Raw genomic sequence first — 21,514 nt, 5'->3', positions numbered from 1 at the left:
TGTGGAAGGCAAGATGGGTTCATTGAAGCATCTGGAAATCCTAGGAGAAAACGTCATGCCGTCTGTGAGGAAGCTGAAGTTTGGGTGTCATTGGACCTCCAAACAACACAATGATCCCAAGCATATCTCAAATTCCACCAAGACATGGTTGCAGAATAAGTCTTGAAAAACCCGACAGCGTCCACCACAGTCACGTGACTTGAACCCCATAGAACAGCTTTGAAGAAGGCAGTTGCAGTATGCAAACCCAAGATTACTACTGAACTGGAGGTCATTGCTCATGAGCAATGGGCTAAGATTTCTCACAAATGCTGCTAAAAGCTGGTGTCTGGATATGGATCTCATTTGCAGCAGGTCATAACAGCAAAAGGGTGTTCTACTAAGTAGTAAAGATGCTTGCCATGAAGGAGTTGAATAAATTTGAGACTGGATAAGTCATAAGTTGCATTTTCAGTTGAATTTGGGGAAACTACTTGAAGAATTCATTGAGTTGAGCAATTGCTTTTGTTTGATGTGTTCATTGTAAACAGCTGAAAGTCTGTAAATTTTGACAATAAACCTAATTTTTAATAGGGGTTTAATAATTTGATTACAACTATAACTGTTTACCGTTTTTACGACTGTCTGCAGCCAGGTTGTAAATGAAAAGAAGCTCACTTAGTGATGTTAAGGGCATTTTTATAAGGAAGTCTTTTTCTGATATGAGGTGGTGTGGCTAGAGAACCAGGCTTATACATTAAAGTTGTATTGGTGCCCAGAGTTTCCTTTTTAAAAGGACTTCCAGTGCACCATAACCACTCAATCAAAATTATATTCGGCTAGAGAAAACAGGCTCTGGGCAGGGGTACTGCTGATTTGCTTAGAGTGGTCATGTGGCACTTCAACCAATGCTTTGTTTTTTTTCCTTTTATTAAATAGGGTGCCTAACAAACCAGATTCATATGCAAATTAGTTCAACAAAGAATCTCCTTTTTGCCTCATTATTCATTATAAACATGGATTCCTTGGAGTTTAGGTTTGCTGTATATGCATACAACAGCTTTGAAACAACTCTGGAACAAATTTGCATATGCCCACCCAGAATCCCTGTCAGCAGTAACATCACTGCAAATGTGAGATTTCTGTGGGAAAAGCAAGTGTTATGGCTGGACTAGTGTTTGTAGATCTGTGTTTAACAATGCATTGCAGGCCTGCCCAACCTGTGGCTGTACAGATGTTGCTAAACTACATCTCCCATGACTAAATGAGACAGATCGCCAGGGAACTAGTCCAGCAACATCTGGTGGGCCACAGGTTGGACAGCCCTGATGTATGGACTATCCACAAATCTTAGACATGTTGTCTTACTCCATGGAGGTATCCTTATCTATATTTAAAAATTAAAAAAAAAAAAAAAAAAATTAAAACCAAAGCCTGTCTGTATGGGGTTGTTGATGGTAAGAATTGATAATGTTTTTGTAGCATTGTTTCTGCTTTACTTTTCTCTTTTTGTTTGTTCTTTATGTATATATTCATAATATTAAACATAAGGTGTAATTTTAAAGAAAAAATGTGCATATATTACTTCACAGGAATGGATTATGGTTATTGTCACAAAGACATGGATGATTGTATTAAAATACATACTTGGAAGTTTCTGGGAGTCCAGCAGATAGTTCGAGAAAAACAGACAAGTAGTAGCCTCTCACAACTCCGTTACCATCCTTTAAAAGAAAACAGAACATCTGAAGAGGCCATATTTGAGAATATAAAAAAAGGAATTAAATGTAAACCACAGCCTGTAGAAAGGGAAATGGATCAACATGGCTATAGTGAAATCCCTACATTAAAGATTATGGGAAAAAGAAAAAAAAAATCCCAGAGGCACAAGCTCAAGTGCATTAAACCAGAATATATTTGCCATGTATAGAAACATAGAATGTGAAGGCAGATAAGAACCATTCGGCCCATCTAGTCTATCCAATTTTCTAAATACTTTCATTAGTCCCTGGCCTTATGCTATCCCACGCATTCTTAAACTCCTTCACTTCAGCTGGAAGGCTATTCCATGCATCCACTACCCTCACAGTACAATAATACTTCCTGATATTTTTAAACCTTTGCCCCTCTAATTTAAGACTACGTCCTCTTGTTGTGGTTGTTTTTCTTCTTTTAAATATGGCCTCCTCCTTTACTGTGTTGATTCCCTTTATGTATTTAAATGTTTCTATCATATCCCCCCTGTCTCGTCTTTCCTCCAAGCTATACATGTTAAGTTCCTTTAACCTTTCCTGGTAAGTTTTATCCTGCAGTCCATGAACCAGTTTAGTAGCCCTTCTCTGAACCCGCTCTAAAGTATCAATATCCTTCTGAAGATACGGTCTCCAGTACTGCATACAATACTCCAAAGGAGGTCTCACCAGTGTTCTGTACAATGGCATGAGCACTTCCCTCTTTCTACTGCTAATACCTCTCCCTATACAACCAAGCATTCTGCTAGCATTTCCTGCTTCTCTATTACATTGTCTGCCTACCTTTAAGTCATCAGAAATAATCACCCCTAAATCCCTTTCCTCAGGTGTTGAGGTTGGGACTCTCAAATATTCTGTACACTGCCCTTGGGTTTTTACGTCCAAGATGCATTATCTTTCACTTATCCACATTAAATGTCAGTTGCCACAACTCTGACCATTTTTCTAGTTTACCTAAATCATTTGCCATTTGGCTTATCCCTTCTGGCACATCAACCCTGTTACATATCTTAGTATCATCAGCAAAAAGACATACCTTACCATAAAGACCTTCTGCGATATCACTTGTAAAAATATTAAAGAGAATGGGTCCAAGTACAGATCCCTGAGGTACCCCACTGGTGACAAGCCCAAGCTTCAAATATACTCCATTGACTATAACCCTCTGTTGCCTGTCACTCAGCCACTGCCTCACCCATTCAACAATATTGGAATCCAAACTGATAGTATACATTGTGCTTACAACGTGCATATAAATAATTCACACAAATTGAGCATCAGTCTCCGTCAAAATAAAAGTAAGTTGCTCATCCAAAATAGATTGGACATGCTATGAAAGCTAGCCATGACTTAGTTGTTCATCTACTGGGTCTGATGAGGCATGCTACCATGTAATGAGAGCTTTGGCCAAATTCCCTACATGAAGTGGCAGGCATTGAGTGTCAAACAAACCATGAACCACAATAGCAGTCCTATAACTATAACAATACAGACGTTTGTCACACCAGATGCACATGCTAAAAGAATTTACCTTTTTCAGGCACAAATCACTTTTTCCTGACAAATCTATATATTTACACAACTCTATTACAAAAGGTACAATCTGTACTGCACATGAACAATAAATATATCTAGAATTATATAAATCAGTATATTGTTCTAACAAGTCTTGCCAAAGTTCGCCCTATGCATTTGAGGTTTCAAAAGAAACCACAGGGTGCAGCGTTTGACTATCCAAAAAGGTGGTCACATAAACCGATCCGCTGCAGTCAAGCTAATTTCAGCTGCAATCATTAGGAAAAACACCAGAAATTCTCATATGCTACTTCCAACCCTTAATTTGTGATTTGCATTTCCCACAGTGCTGTCTTAAAGAGACACTATAGGCACCAAGACCACTTCAGCTCATTGAAGTCGTCTGGGAGACCTGTCCCTGTCATTTTAATCCTATAATTGTAATTACTGCAATTATTGAGAAAATGCAATAATGACATTGTAAATAATGTAGTGTGTGTGAGAGTATGCTTTCTGTGGTCCTTTGAAGAACTGTGGAGATTGAGCTTCTAGGGCTCTTAAAGGGACACTATAGTCACCTGAACAACTTTAGCTTAATGAAGCAGTTTTGGTGTATAGATCATGCCCCTGCAGCCTCACTTCTCAATCCTCTGCCATTTAGGAGTTAAATCCCTTTGTTTATGAACACTAGTCAAACCTCCCTGCATGTGACTTGCACAGCCTTCCATAAACACTTCCTGTAAAGAGAGCCCTATTTAGGCTTTCCTTATTCGGTTTAATTAAGATTTTCTTATCCCCTGCTATGTTAATAGCTTGCTAGACCCTGCAAGAGCCTACTGGATGTGATTAAAGTTCAATTTAGAGATTGAGATACAATTATTTAAGGTAAATTACATCTGTTTGAAAGTGAAACCAGTTTTATTTTCATGCAGGCTCTGTCAATCATAGCCAGGGGAGGTGTGGCTAGGGCTGCATAAACAGAAACAAAGTGATTTAACGCCTAAATGACAGTGAATTGAGCAGTGAAATTGCAGGGGAATGATCTATACACTAAAACTGCTTTATTTAGCTAAAGTAATTTAGGTGACTATAGTGTTCCTTTAACATGCCTGGATCGCATCGGAGTCCTGCCCGATCCTCCCAGAAGTTAGGGCCCGGCTGATGCAGCTTTCTAAGAGATGGCGGCTGCTGCAGTCACGTTCTAACTGTTAAATTAAAGATGGCGCCGGCATGCGCGTGACGTCATGTTATCGACGCACATGCACGTTTTGGGGTTAAAGGGGCCATGTACTAACCAATTACAGCACTGAGAGGCATATTTAAACCCTGTAATGCCTTTTCTCAGTGCCCTGTCGTGGTTTCCACTTGTTGGTTGTCAGAGAGCGCCTTCTTGGTATATTTTCTGGTTATTGACATTGGTTATTGTTTTTGACTTTCCCCACTTCTGGTATCCTGACCCTTGGCTAGTTTATTCGTATGGTCTGTATACCCGACCATGACTTGTTCTTCGACCATGCTCTTTTACATTAAGTCCGGCAATTCTAAGGTCCGGTATACGAGGTTTGTGTTAATACAGTTTTGCGTGTTGGGTCACACAGTAACCGTGACAATCTATTAGCCACAGCATAGAAAAAAACCATCTGCCCCTCATGCTCACAATTCGTAGACAAAGTCCTATTATTAAACTATTATTATGAAAAAAAAAGTCTCTGGATTCTGCACCAAAGTTTGATGAAATTTGGGATAACTGCCAAAGATTATACAGTACGAAAAAAGGCTACGACATGCACAATTGAGACAGGAATATCCTGGCTGAGTTTTTTGTCAAAAGTGAAGATAAAAAGGCAATTGTCAAGACTGATCATACCTAACTCATAACTGACAGAGGGCAGTTCATCAGTAGATGTATGTCTGTTAATGCACTTCTGCTGCTTTTTTACCATTTCATTTCACCTGTCTAGATAGGTTTTATGTATGGTTTCACATATATAATGTCAGGTTCTCGGTAGCGGATATTGTGAATGCACACAAAAATTACCATATATGTTTATATTACCAGTATTGGTATTTATATAGTGCAAACGTATTGCATAGCACTTTACAATATTATGGAGGAAAAGAAATTTAACAATAAATGGGACAATTACAAAATTATACAGGAATAGTTAGATTAGGACCCTGCTCAGACGAGCATACAGTCTAGAGGAGTGGAGTATAAAGACAGAGTAGGAAGGGCATCAGGGTGGACAAACAAGGTGGAAAAGTAACAAAACTGGAGGTAAGAGTGAGGTGTGACTTGTCAGGAGAGAGCCATAGTATGTATGATTATAATTAATATCACTGAAAAAAATAAAATACAAGTGACAAGAAAGAACAAACAAAATAACTTACTGGATAAACTTTAAGTCTCCAGCAAAGGCCAGATACTTGAAGAGGTGGACTGTACACAGGGTCTGCACGCTGCCGTAAAGTACTGCAAAATAAAGCATAACATTCTGAATATATATGGCTACTAGCTTCAATACACTTGCTTTATTAACATGTATGGTTTATTGCCTCCAGATCTGCACGCAGGAAATAAAATCTACTACATGGTTTGGCAAATAGAGTACATATTTTCAATAACAATAGGGATTTTGCAAACTACAGATAAAATATACATAGTGCAACAAAAACAAAATACTGTAAACACACTGACAATCCAAAGTATACAGTATAAAAAATAATAAAAAAAAATACCTTTCTAAAAGTAAATTTAAAAAATAAATGTAAAAAATGCATTCAGACTTGATAAATAAAATGTGCAGAGAACAGAATATATCTACACACTTTACATATCTCAAATGTATTTTAGTAAATTACAAATTAAAAATATAATTAACTTCTGAGCCAATAGCTTATTGGTTTTATTTATTTTAGATACTAAGCCAATCTAATTTGAATGCCCCAAATTACTATGTAATAAAACCAATAGATGATCAGGATAATCCCGAATACTAACTTCATAATCAACATTAGCAACAGTTTCAGTGTGGGGCATTAAAATGCAGGACTGGGGTCATTTATCCATAGCCAAATATTTTACAAAACATGGGCTTCTGTAATATGTGCCTGTTAATGATACAGTCTTTTTAAAGAAACACTCTAGACGTCCTAAAGTTTATGAAAGAACTTTAAGTGCTGATTTCAATACAATTGGCACTTTTATATTTAACCTTTATACACCCACAGGGTGTAAATAAGACAGCAGTCCTATTACTTTCTGATTGTAAACCTTGCTGTTTGCCATAAAAAACAAGTTTGACTGAATGAAGCAGTTTAAGCGTATATAATAGATCATGGACCTGCAGTCTCACTGCTCAACTTTCTGCCATTTTGGAATTAAATCACTTCTGATGCAGCTCTAGCCACACCTCCCCTGGCTCTGACACACATTGTGCATTAAATAGATGGTTTAATATTCAATCAGAAGTTAATTTGCTTTAGACGTTACATAGTTAGATAGCTAAAAAGAGACTTGCGTCCATCAAGTTCAGCCTTCTTCACACCTGTTTTTTGCTGTTGATCCAAAAGGCAAAAAAAAAACCCCAGTTTGAAGCACAATTTTGCAACAAGCTAGGACAAAAAATTCCTTCTTGACCCCAGAATGGCAGTCAGATTTATCCTTGAATCAAGCAGTTATTACCCTACATTGAAAGATTATATCCTTGAATATTCTGTCTTTGCAAGTATGCATCTAGTAGCTGTTTGAACATCTGTATGGACTCTGATAAAACCACTTCTTCAGGCAGAGAATTCCACATCCTGATTGTTCTTACAGTAAAAAAACCTTTCCTTTGCCTTAGACGAAATCTTCTTTCTTCCAGTCTAAACGCATGGCCTCGTGTCCTATGTAAAGTCCGGTTTGTGAATAGATTTCCACACAATGGTTTGTATTGGCCCCGAATATATTTGTATAATGTTATCATATCCCCTCTCAGGCGACGTTTTTCTAAACTAAATAGGTTTAAATTTGTTAACCTTTCTTCATAGCTGATATGTTCCATTCCTTTTATTAATTTTGTAGCCCGCCTCTGCACTTTTTCTAGTGCCATGATATCCTTCTTTAGAACAGGTGCCCAAAATTGCACAGCATATTCAATATGTGGTCTTACCAGTGATTTATAGAGAGGCAAAATGATACTCGTCCCGAGAATGAATGACCTTTTTCATGCATGACAATACCTTACTGGCCTTGGCCACTGCTGATTGACATTGCACATTGTTGCATAGTTTGTGGTCTATAACAATTCCCAAGTCCTTTTCGTGTGTTGTTATACCTAATTCACTTCCATTAAGGGTATACGTTGCTTGTGTATTCTTTACGCCGAAGTGCATAACTTTGCATTTTTCAACATTAAATTTCATCTGCCATTTGAGTGCCCAGTCCTCCAGTCTATCTAAATCCTTCTGCAGCAAAGTAATATCTTGCTCACATTGTATTATTTTACAAAGTTTTGTGTCATCTGCAAACACTGAAACATGACTTTCAATGCTGTCTTCAAGATCATTTATAAAAATGTTAAATAGAAGGGGTCCCAGAACAGACCCCTGAGGGACACCACTTGCCACCTCTGTCCAGCTTGAAAATTTACCATTAACGACAACTCTTTGTATTCTGTTTTTAAGCCAATGTTCTACCCAAGAACAAGCATTTTCATCGAGACCGATTTCCTTGAGTTTGAACACTAATCTTTTGTGTGGAACTGTATCAAATGCCTTGGCAAAATCCAAATAGATCACATCCACTGCAACACCCTGATCTATACTTCTACTTACTTCTTCGTAGAAGATACGTTTTTATCTCCTGTTTCAAAGTGAACTATAATCACAAAGAGGAGGCATCTGCAGGGTCTAGCAGGCAATTAAAAGAGCAGATCATCAGAAATTCTTACACAGACTGTGCAAAGGAAGATTAGATCACTCTTTACAGTAAGTATTTAGGAAGGCTGTGCAAGTCACGTGTGACTGGGGCTGTATAAAAGTGAACTCCTAAACGGCAGAGAATTGATCAGTGAGAAACCAGGGGCATGATCTATACACAAACACTGCTTCATTAAGCTAAGGTTGTTTGGGTTCCTATAGTGTATTAAAAGGGAACTATAGTCACCAGAACCACAACAGCTTAATGTAATGGTTCTGATGTCAATAGAATGTCCCTGCAGGCTATTTAATATATATTCTGCCTTTTCAGCTAAAGAGTTTATATTGCCGTCTAGTAACACCTCTACTGGCAGTTAGACGGCCACTAGAGGTGCTTCCTATTTCAATGATGTACTATGTGCAGCACCTGCCTTCAGTGGCTCCATGCTCTGCAAGGACTGCTGAATGCTCCCCATACAGAAGTAAAGACTCAATTTTGCCGTACATGCGCAATAGTCTGCCAATGCTTTCCTATGGGAGAGGATTGGATTGTCTGGGATTGTCAAGACTGATTATCTGTGCATCTAGTGTGTAGGTGTGTTTATCTGTGTGCGTGTATATATCTGATGCTACAGCAGGAACCAGCCTCACGTATAATAATATAATAGGAAAAAAAATAAAAATATATATATATATATAACACTAACGTCACTTCAGGCAGTGTTCTGCAACCTTTTAGCACCTGTGGACTGGCGAAAAGAGGAGATATAGCTTGCGGACAGGCATCAGCCAGAACTAAAACCCATTGGTATGTCTGAGGGGACACACACACACACACACACACACACACAGACAAGCTCTCCTTTAAGTTTTGGCCCGGTGCTCAGCTGCACATACATACACCCTAAAAAAAAAAAATTAGCACTCAAGGACTTCAACAAAAATGTAGGCATTTAATCCAAATGGTGAGAGTGAGTGTCTCTCTGATCTCCGGTCTTGCAGAGCCGGCAGGGGAGAGGAAGGCACAAATTCCGATGCTATGCATAAGATCATAGCATCAGAGAAATATCTTGAGGCAATTTATTGCCGCTATGCAAAAGCGTGCTATATGGTGTATTCAATGTATATGGGAGTAATTTCAGTTAAGTAAATGTTTTCAATACAGATTCACTGTAAGGCCTAGCTACAAGTATAGGACTTCAAAATTATGTGGGGTGTGTTTAAAGAACAAAAAATAAAAATTGCTCTTTGGGAAGCATCTTACCTGAAATTTTCAAGAACAAATGCAGTTGAATCATAAGATGGGACTAATTCACTGGAAGGAAAGAAGTTACACAAACACACAGTTAATATCAGTGAGATAATTGTATGAATGATAATGTACAGCCATAAAACATACTAGTTTCAATGCCAATAAAACAGGATAATATAAAATACCAGTAACTATACAAGAACACATTAATAGGGAGTAACAATACAAAGGCAACTACACAATTCTATAATGAAAATGCTGAACAAATAAGGAGTGATAAAGACAAAAACAAAAATCCATAAAAACCAGGGTCCCATATAAAATAAGTTACTTTTACCCATAACACAGGTAACACTTGAAAACTTAAAGTGACACTGTAGGCACCCAGACTACTTCATCTCATTAACCCTGCTATATAAAACAACACAGGTTCAAAGAAACTGCAATGTTTACATTGCAGGGTTAAGACCACCTCTAGTGGCTGTTTAACAAACAGTGACTGGAGATGCTTCCAAAATTTACACAGAAATTAACTTTGTGAAACAACGCTGGATGTCATTGTGCTTTGCATAAGGACATCAAACGTCGCCATAAGAAAGCACCGAGTCAATGCACCCCAGCAGGAAAGTGTAGAGAGGGTTTTTATTTTTTTTTTTTTTAATATGGTTTATTCACTGGGTTTGTATTCCTAACACTACAGTGTTCCTCTAAACCGTGATCCCATCCATAAATAGCAAAAGAAGAAAATATTAAAGATGGCACAAAAATCCAACTAGTAGTCAGCCAATTCCCAGCTGAGTAACCGCCATCGGTTCACGATAACTTCTTTCATGAGCTGATGTGGCGAGTTTCTTCTTACTTTAATAGAGAAGTATGACAGCAGGGTCACCTCAGTCATGATTCTTCCATGGTTTTCTTGGAAAAGGATGAGGATGATGCAACATCTATTGAAACGCTTTGTATCTTCATTCCAGGCTTGTAACCAACTTGGAAGTGATTGACTATGGGCCCCCTTAATGTGACTCACAGGACAGAGTGTGGTTGTGCTAGTATGTTATCTGGTAAACACATTTGACTTGTTAGGAGATTGACTTCAGTACCTCCTCCCAAGATCATCCATTACGTTTGTAATATCTAAGATTATCTCTCCTCATTGGCATCAAGGCCTGATGGCCAGGAGCAGTCTTTAAAAAGTCACACCTGTGGTTAATTCAACGTATACATTTAGGGAATATGCAATTTAATGCTTGCATGCCTTCTGCTGATAAAGAGAAGCATCGAGGTGCACCACTGTCACCATGTTGGGGAACAGCATAACTTCTTGCAATATAGGTAAATCATGTTGCCTGCGAGAGTGAGAAGACTCTCCGGCACGGATAAACCCCACAATGGGCAAGTGATAGTGATGATCACAGAAGAAGAACCAGGGTATGGGAGACATGTCACTTCTCCCACCCAATATTGTTCCTAGGCTGCCAAATGTGTGCAATAGTGGAACACCACTTTTGATAAGATCTAAGATTATCCTTCCTCATTGGCATCAAAACATGTATTCCCAACATTAAAGTTACCTGTTCAATGTTTAGGTACCCAGCCCGGTGCGGTACATGAAAAGACTTACCTTTTCTCCAATGTTGCTCTTGTCTTGCCACGACTGGCCCTGCCACAATGGCAGAGATCTACATTGTTGATGATCTCAGCGAATCCAGTGCTTTCCCAATACGATTCAAAATCATGCATTGAATCAATATATCTCTATGGGAAGCGTTCAGCGTTTTCATGCAGAGCATGAAGACGCTGAACGTAGGTGCACGCAGAGCAGCACTGAAATAAGAAAACCCGTCTGAGGGACTGCCACTAGAAGTATTACTAGGCAGCAATGTAAACACTGTTTTCTATGAAAAGGCAGCATTTATACTGAAAATCACACAGGGACAGGCTATTGACAACTGGACCACTAACTAAGCTGTAGAGGCTCTGGGGACTACAGTGTCACTTTAACTCTGTAGCTGTGGTGATTAAAGTTTCCCAATGAAGTCCCAGTATGTGAAATAAGAAACATTGGTCTGGAGGAGTCGTGACACCATGTGTCTTCTCTATATGGTATCCAAGAATTTCGGTGCACTTTGTTTGCTCTGCCATGGATTAAAGTGGATGCAGCCCCATGCAGACACTCTTTATTTGGGATAGTCTGCTTATCCCCATCCCACTAATCCCTTCACTTTAACTTTAATGTGCATACATACAGGTTTATATACCCTATGTTATTTTATCAAAGCAATGTGAGACTTAAAGAATTGTTCATTTTCATAATATAATCCAAACCTACCTAGTGAAATCTGGTGGAACAGGGGTAGTGACAAAGGAAGCCATTGGTTTCCTGTGAACTTGCTGAAACATCATTAAAATCTCAGGACTCTTGGAGATGAGTTCACTCTTCGTGCAAGATCGGAGCTGCGAATGAGTAAACTATACAATTAAACAATTTTACCTTCATTTTTACAAAACCAAATAGATCAATACAATATGATAATACAATAAAAAATATTGAAAATCAGTAGTTCGTTTCAAGACAAGGACAAAAAAACAAGCCAAAAAAAACCCCCAAAATAAAATATTTTAAACTATCTTTTGTGCAATATGCAAACTATTTACATATACTGTACTGAACTACTCAAATGTGAAAATGAAAGTCACTCTACATAATATGGAAGGATAGTCAGCCAAAAGGATGCTACGTTATGATTAGATTATTTATTTTTGAAATAAAATCCAGAAAACAAAAATGCAATCTAAGATGAGTTGCCTCTGGAGTTATTTTATACTTTAACATGCCCTAAACAGTATGTAGGATGCACGTAAAGGACCAGTGTAGGCACCCAGACCACTTCAGCTTAATGAAGTGGTCTGGGTGCCAGGTCCATCTAGGGTTAACACTACCTGCTGTTTACATATGGGCTAATCCAGCCACTGGTGGCTGTCTCATTGACAGCCGCTAGAGGCGCTTCCGCGCTCCTCACTGTGATTTTCACAATGAGAAGACGGCAGCGTCCATAGGAAAGCATTGAGAAATGCTTTCCTATGGACTGACTGAATCCACACGCGGCTCTTGCCGCGCATTCAGCGGATGACATCGGAAGAGGGGAGGAGAGTCCCCGGCGCTGGAGAAAGGTAAGGGTTTAACCCCTTCCTCACCCTTCAGCCCGGCGGGAGGGGGACCCCAGAGGGTGGGGAGGACTCAAAGACCCTATAGAGCCAGGAAAACTAGTTTGTTTTCCTGGCACTAAAGTGGTCCTTTAACCCCTTAAGACCGCAGGACGTTCTATGCCGTCCTTATTTAGATGGCTCTAAAATCCGCAGGGCGGCATAGAACGTCCTGCGGTCTTATGTACTTACCCGGTCGCCGGCGATCCCACGCCGGCGATCGCGGTATGGGGGACTTACCTGGGAGCCCAGGGAGTCCCCCTCCGTCCTCTTCGGCCCCCCCTGGCCATGTGATCACGAGGTCCTTGCGAGGACCCCGCGATCACATGGACGGCATAGCCGTCCAAGGCAGTGCCAGCAGGGGGAGTGCCTGTAATGACAGGTACTCCCCCTGCTGTCTGAAATTCTAATAAAATCATTAACACAGTGTAAAAATAAGATTATATATACTTAGATCATATATATATTTATTATATATATATGATCTAAGTATATATATATATATATATATATATATATATATATATACACACACACACACACATATACACATAAATATACATACACTGTCTACATGTATTTTAATATTAATATATACATAATTATATATATATATATATATATATATATATATATTAATATCAAAATACACGTACAATGATATTGATTAAATATATAATTTTATTATATATATTTATATATAATAAAAAATAAATATATAAATACGTTAAAAAATAAAATACAAAAAATACAAAATAAATAGATAAATATATAAACATGCGAAATTTCGTTCTAACTGTATTTTAAAATTAATATATATATTGATATCAAAATACATGTAGAACGAAATATATATATCTATATACATAAGTATATACGTATATATCACTAAATATATACCTATATATAAATAAAAAAAATTATATACATATATGCACACATATATATATATATATATATACACACACCTATATATATATATATATATATATATATATATATATATATATATAATAATTCTACGCATATATTTATGTAATAATTTTACATAATTAGGTCATTTTATTAATTACAATTAGCGGGACCTGCCTGACAACCCATGCTGAAACTATAGGGAATTTAATTTGCTAGCACTATATTTAACCCTGTAACTTTCCAAGACACCATAAAACCTGTACATGGGGGGTACTGTTTTACTCGGAAGACTTCGCTGAACACAAATATTAGTGTTTCAAAACAGTAAAATATATTACAACGACGATATCGTCAGTGATAGTGACATTTTTTGCATTTTTCACACACAAATGACACTTACACCGACGATATAATTGTTGTGATACGTTTTACTGTTTTGAAACACTAATATTTGTGTTCAGCGAAGTCTCCCGAGTATAACAGTACCCCTCATGTACAGGTTATATGGTGTTTTCAAAAGTTACAGAGTCAAATATAAGGTTTGCGTTTCAGTTTTTTCACATTAAAATTCGCCAGGTTGCCTTTGAGACCGTATGGTAGCCCAGGAATGAAAATTATCTCCATGATGGCATACCATTTGCAATAGTAGACAACCCAGGGTATTGCAAATAGGGTATGTTTTTTTTTTTAGTAGCCACTTAGTCACAAACACTGGCCAAAATTTGCGTTCAAATTAGTTTTTTGCATTTTCAAATATTAACACTAACTTTGGCCAGTGTTTGTGACCAAGTGGCTACTAAAAAAGACTGGACATACTCCATTTGCAATACCTTGGGTTGTCTACTTTTGCAAATGGTATGCCATCATGGGGGTAGTTCTTATTTCTGGGCTACCATATGGTCTCAAAGGCAACGTAACCAATCTGGTGAATTTCAATGTGAAAAAACTGAAATATGTAACATGCTATATTTGACCCTGTAACTTCCCAAAACACCATAAAACCTGTACATAGGGGGTACTGTTTTACACGTGAGACATCACTGAATACAAATATGTGTATTGTATTGCAGTAAAAGCAAACAGTATTATGACATTCACAGTTAGAATGTCACGTAGAACTAAAAAAATTTTAAAAAAAATCTTATTTTCTCTCATTTTTGTAATATTTTTTTCATATTAAATTATGTTCCATACCTAAATATTTGCTGTTAAACGAAAGCCCTGTTTCACCTGAATAAAATGATATATAATAAGTGTGGGTGCATTTAATATGAAAGAGGTGAATTACAGTTGGACAGACATGTAGCGCAAATGCCAGGTTTTGTTTACTTTTTTTTTGGATCACAACTTGTACATTTGGCTGCGGTCTTAAGGGGTTAAAGAGATCCCTTAAGAGAAGAATCTCAGAACACATTAGGAATATTAAGATAGGTCTACCATCCCACTACCTCTCAAGACACTTTAAATGAATATCATAGTAGCCTAATGGATTTAGAAACGGTCAACACACATTGGAGAGGGAATGACAAAGCTGAAGCTAGATGCATATACTGTCTGGACACTAGTCCCAAAGGGTTTTAACATAGACTTTGAAATAAATGCCTTTTTATTATTTATCCTTTATAATTTTAGGTTTCCACCTATTTACAGACTGCATTTACCTGTACCACCCCACCTCGTTTTCACAACCTCATTTTTACTTATGAAATTTCCCATCTATTTGTCCACCATAAACTATGCTTTTAAAGATCTGGAAAAGGTTTTAAATGTATTTCCAGTAGAAAGATATTTTATTAAGTCCATTTCCTCTTTGAAAATTGTATAAAGTGTATATCCTCTTAAATGGAAAATGTGATTAAGTTCACCTGACTGATATTTGTCCCCATTAATGTGTTTGAGTTGTAAATCATGGGACCATACAATTTCTGATGGATATGTTACTAATAATCCAATACATATACACACAGGCCACCCTTTGGCATACATGTGCTCACATTTATTGATTTATATGCTGGTTTCGAACATTTTGAGAATAGCCTCTAAAAAATGTTGAGTGGTTCTCTACGAAATGCATAAGACAAGGTGAACTTGAGTTGAGGCTGTCTTGGTAGATCACACACCAACTTCCCGTTCAGAAACAAACGTGGCCAGATTGACTGTAACCCCCATCACTCCTCGCCAGCAAAAGTTAATTCCCTCACAGACTTCTGCCTACTTAATTTATGTGAGTGGTTTTAATCCTTGTATTAATAAATGTGTTTTGCAGTGAGCACTACACTATGTTGGTTTCTATATTACAAATACTAAAATCTTTGTGGGTCCCAACTCTTCTGGAGATATATATATATATATATATATAGATATACATATATACACACACACACACACATATATATATATATATATATATATATATATATATATATATATATATATATATATATATATATATATATATATATATATATATATATATATATATATATATATATTACACACACACACACACACACACACACACACACACTTTCAGTATATGGTTATAGGCAAGGAACTGAACTCTCATATCACCTATATGAGCAGTAGAATATTTAGCAAACATAATACAAGGTATAAAAGGTGCTTCTAATCAAACATTTGTTCTAATTGTATTTAAAGGACCACTCTAGGCACCCAGACCACTTCAGCTTAATGAAGTGGTCTGGGTGCCAGGTCCAGCTAGCGTTTACCTTTTTTTATAAACATAGCAGTTTCAGAGAAACTGCTATGTTTATACTGAGGGTTAAGCCAGCCTCCAGAGCCTCTAGTGGCTGTCTCATTGACAGCCGCTAGAGGCGCTTGCGTGCTTCTCACTATGAAAATCACAGTGAGAGCACGCAAGCGTCCATAGGAAAGCATTATGAATGCTTTCCTATGCGACCGGCTGAATGCGAGCGCGGCTCCTGCCGCGCATGCGCATTCAGCCGATGACGTCGTGAGGAAGAAGAGGAGGAGGAGGAGGAAAGCTCCCCGCCCGGCGCTGGAGAAAGAGGTACGTTTAACCCCTTCCTCCCCCCAGAGCCCGGCGGGAGTGGGTCCCTGAGGGTGGGGGCACCCTCAGGGCACTCTAGTGCCAGGAAAACGAGTATGTTTTCCTGGCACTAGAGTGGTCCTTTAATACAAAAATTAAACAATTCAGGGGAGGGGAATTATGTGCAATTTCATTCAGCTGCTATCAACTATTAAGTGCTACCTTTACATATTTCAAAAAACTATAAACACTACACATTATATTTTGGATTTTAGTTGACACACAGGTATGAACATTACAATCTCTTCTATTACTGTACTTTTGTTGCATTTATCCATCTTCCAAAAGTATTCAGATCAGATTGCTACATTTATTCTAACAGGCTCCTCTTGCCTTAACACTTTGTGGAAATTTTATATTCTATAAGTCTAAAAAATAAAAATGTAATTTTTTTTTATATATATTTTTCTTGCTAGTGGATGTTGTACCCTATTTTCAGACATTTGTGCTGATTAATTTTAATATATTTGTATTTTTATGTACTGTAAACTATTGGATCACACGGTAAACCATGGATCGGTTCATTTAGGTGTCTGCAGTGGTACCCCAGCCTATAACTGGCAAAACACTCATTCTAACTGCACTAGCGTAATTTAGGATCAGGTTTTCCTACTACAGTGATTCACATTATTAGCATCATATTGTTACATTTCCCCTTCCATGATATTGTAAAGCGCTGTGGAATATGATAATGTGAATCACTGTAGTAGGAAAAATGGATCCTAAATTACACTAGTGCAGTTAGAATGAGTGTTTTGAGAGGGACAGCAAACAAACACGGTGGAAAGGTAACAGAACTGGATGTGAGAGGGGAGTGTGGCTCTTTAGGAGAGAGCCAGAGACAGATTTGTGACAAAGAAGTTGCTCTGGGAGTCCATAAGCATTTCTAAACAGATGAGTTTTGAGGGATTTCTTAAATGATTGGAGACTAGGGGAGAGTTTGATGGGTGTAGACAAGCTGTTCAGGTGGATAAGTCCCGCAAGTGTGAGGGTGCAAGGGTTGGACAGGAGGTGGTCATTGGCAGAGCAGAGAGACCAATAAGGAGCATACCAATGAGTCAGTGATGAAATATAACAAGGGCTACAGTTGTTTAGAGCAGTGTTCCCCAGCCCAGTCCTCATGGACCACCAACAGTACAAGATTTGTGTGTGTCCCTGTTTTATTCCAAATCTTGACTGTTGGATACTGGTGTAGAGCTTCATAGGTAAGGGTTAGTATTTTGAATTGACACCTATAGGATACAGTAAGTGTAAGGATCTTCAGAGGGGTGAGGTAGGAGAGAAAGAGCAGCCTGGCGGCAGCATTCATTTCAGATTGTGGCAGGGCAGTACAGCTTCTGGGGAGACCATTTAGGAGAGAATTATAGTAATCCATGCAAGAAATTACCAGAGCATGAAAAAGCTCCTTGGAAGTATGTAAGACCATTCATACCAATAATGCTGTCTGCATCAGCAGTGAAAACCTCACTCACAGAAATTGTAAGAGAGAAGGAGGAGAACTAGAGATAAACGCACACACTGCTCTGATGATCTCCATCTCCCAAACCCACTTTGACTAACTTTTTACGCTGCATGAGGACATTCAGCATCAGATTTTTCCCCATAAGAATGCATTAAATCAATGCTTTCCTACAGTGAGGTCTAATGGGTGAGCAGCATGTAACGCATGAGCATTAGTGCCGGGATGTCTGAGGAGGCAGAGCTGCAACCCAGCGCAGAGGAACATCGGCACTGGGTTATGGCAAGTAAATAAAGGGTTTTTAGCCATTTATTCAGGTTGGTGTGTGGGTGCGAGGAAGGGAGGCGGCAGAGGGAGCTATAGTGCCAGGAATACAGCTTTGTATTCCTGCCACTTATAGTATACCTTTAAAGGGAAACTCCCCTCACCAACACAACTGTTATGTATTTGATGAACTTTGCACTCATTAACCCCTTCAGGACTTGACTGTTTTGGCCATGTTGTATGTTAAGGACCAGGGCTCTTAACACTTTTGTGGTGTTTGTGTATAGCTGTAATTTTCACCTCTCTTATTTACTGTTCCCAAAAAAGTTATATATTTTTTGGGTCAGGACAATAAGGGCTTTCTTTAAATACCATTATTTGTATCATGTCATATATTTTACTTGTAAAATCTTTTACTTACCTACAAAAGCTAATGAAAAAAAACTGCTAAATAGATTCAAAATTTTGTCCTGAGTTTAAAAACACCCAGTGTTTACATGCTTTTATAAGTTATAGGGCTATAAGTACAAGTAAGAAATTGCGGTTACAAAATATATATTTTTTTAATTTATCAATAGTGACATTGTAACACTGTTATCCGTCATAAATCTCTGAATCACTTTTTTTTAAAGTAGACAACCCAGGGTATTCAATATGGGGTATGTACTTTTTTTTTTTTTTTTTTTTTTTTTTAACATTGGCCAAAGTTAGCATTTATATTTGTTTGTGTGTTAAAAATGCAAAAAACTAATTTGAACACTAACTTTGACCAGTGTTTGTGACCAAGTGGCTACTAAAAGAACGAACACACCCCATTTGCAATGCCTTGGGTTGTCTTCTTTTGCAAATGGTACGCCATCATGGGGGTAATTCTCATTCCTGGGCTACCACCATACGCTCTCAAAGGCAACATAACCAACCTGGCAAATTTTAATGTAAAAAACAAACAAACTGGGAAATCAAGCCTTATATTTGACCTTGTAACTTTCAACACTATAAATCATTTACATGGGGGGTACTGTTATACTCAGGAGACTTCACTGAACACAAATATTAGTGTTTCAACAGTAAAACGTGTGTGTGTGTGTGTGTATATATATATATATATATATATATATATATATATACATATACATTTTTTTTTTTTTTTTTTTTTTTTTAAACACACAGATTGCTTTTTTTAAAACTTTATTTTTTCATTTTACACATGCAGGGAGACTGCCTGTCAGCACAGGCAGTCCCCCTGCAGGCAGATACACAGGCACCTATTGCGGCCATGTGACCGCTCTGTCAGAGCAATCACACGGCTGCAAGAGCCTAATTCGCCGAGAGGGGACTGTCTGAGCTAACAGGCAGTCCTCCCAGACCGGGAGCAAAGCTGACCGACGGGGGAATGGCGGCGATCACGTAAGTAAATATCTCCGTTATGACGGTTCAGGACCGTCCCCGGTCCTCAAGGGGAGGTTTCTGCTGACGGTCCTGAACGGGTTAATTTGCATACTTAAATCTGTCTAGTTTTTGCAGAATGCTGCACTATAAGTCAGCCTCGCTCTCTCATGCCAGGAAGCCTTCCTTATCATTGTATGTATACAGCTCACAAACTGACAGCACTGAGTGAGCTGAACTACAAAAGCAGCCTGCATGTCTTGATAAGGTGCTTGAAACACACGCACAGCACGATAAATTACAGAAACTTTGTGTTAATATGAATACTGTAAGGTGCTTATAAGAAATATGTGGTTTAATGATGAATTCCAAGTATCACTTACTCACCTGATGCTCCACTTCTTGCAGGAGTGATTCTAGCAGCTCAGTTTCTTGCGTGAGAGAGGTCTTCTGGCCTAAAAATAAATTACACCAAGTAATCAAACAAAATGGCCAGGTAATACAGGAGATACTCAAAAAATTAGAATATCGTGCAAAAGTTAATTTATTTCAGTAATGCAACGTAAAGGGGGAAACTAATGAGATATAAGCATTGCATACAAATCAAGATAGATCAAGCCGTGATTTGTCATAAGTGCGATGATTATGGCTTACAGTTCATGAAAACCCCAAATCCACAATCTCAGTAAATTAGAATATTACATGCAATCAATAAAACAAGGAGTGTACATAGAACAATATCGGACCTCTGAAAAGTATAAGCATGTAGATGGACTCAGTACTTGGTTTGGGCCCCTTTTGCAGCAATTACTGCCTCAATGCGGCGTGGCATGGAAGCTATCAGCCTGTGGCACTAGTGAGGTGGCATGGAAGATGAGGATGCTTCAATAGCGGCCTTCAGCTCTTCTGCATTGTTCGGTCTCATCTTTCTCTTGGCAATGCCCCATAGATTCTCTATGGGGTTCAGGTCAGGCGAGTCTGCTGGCCAATCAAGCACAGTAATCCCACAGTCATTGAACCAAGCTTTGGTGCTTTTGGCACTGTGGGCAGGTGCCAAGTCCTGCTGGAAAATTAAGTCAGCATCCCCATAAAGCTAGTCTGTGGAAGGAAGCATGAAGTGCTCCAAAATCTCCTGGTAGATGGCTGATGAAGCACAGTGGACCAACACCAGCAGACTGAAAACTTCACACTGGACTTCAAGCAGCTTACAGTGTGTGCCTCTCCATTCTTCCTCCAGACTCTGGGTCCTTGGTTTCCAAATGAGATGCAAAAGTTGCTCTCATCAGAAAAGAGGACTTTGGACCACTGAGCAACAGACCAGGTCTGTTTTTCCTTTAGCCCAGGGAAGACACTTCGGACGTTGTTTGTTGTTCAGGAGCGGCTTGACAAGAGGAATCAGACATCTGAAGCCCATGTCCAGGATCCGTCTGTGTGTGGTGGCTCTTGATGCACTCACTCCAGTCTCAGTCCACTCCTTGTGAAAGTCCCCAACACTTATTTTTTTTTGTCAATCTTTTTTATTGAGGCAGATAATCATGAGGGTACAGAATGAGAGAGGGGAGACGATAAGGTTTCATACAAGACGGGTAAAATACAATGCAGTTTATATCATCTCTGAGTATGTTAGCCTCATTTTATGTTGGTTAGAGTAAAGGACTGCCTATGACTATACTGCAGGACTATTAAAGCAGTGCTGAGGCAGTGTTTATAACAGTATGAGTGGTATAGATACATTTTACTGATTGTTAATTCAAGCTAGGGCTAAACGATTGTCCCCAACACTTTTTAATGGCCTTTTCCTGACAATCCTCTCCAGG

The 21,514-nt window shown here is 38.4% G+C and overlaps 1 protein-coding gene across 3 annotated transcripts in view; it reads right to left on the bottom strand.

Moving 5' to 3' along the window:
* Positions 1-21,514, bottom strand: part of TRIM37 (tripartite motif containing 37) — a 104,373-nt gene that overhangs the window by 50,583 nt on the left and 32,276 nt on the right. For all 3 annotated transcript variants that reach the window (XM_063456903.1, XM_063456909.1, XM_063456916.1), the window contains exons 8-12: positions 20,085-20,152; positions 11,729-11,853; positions 9,412-9,462; positions 5,637-5,718; positions 1,627-1,703 (exon numbers count right to left, since the gene is read on the bottom strand). In XM_063456903.1, the coding sequence (XP_063312973.1) occupies positions 1,627-1,703; positions 5,637-5,718; positions 9,412-9,462; positions 11,729-11,853; positions 20,085-20,152 (403 nt within the window). The remainder of the gene's footprint in view (positions 1-1,626; positions 1,704-5,636; positions 5,719-9,411; positions 9,463-11,728; positions 11,854-20,084; positions 20,153-21,514) is intronic.

Source organism: Pelobates fuscus, chromosome 1, assembly GCF_036172605.1.
Source record: "Pelobates fuscus isolate aPelFus1 chromosome 1, aPelFus1.pri, whole genome shotgun sequence".
NCBI lineage: Eukaryota > Metazoa > Chordata > Amphibia > Anura > Pelobatidae > Pelobates > Pelobates fuscus.
Note: the sequence above shows the minus strand (reverse complement) of the source record. Positions and strands in the feature narration are given on the sequence as shown.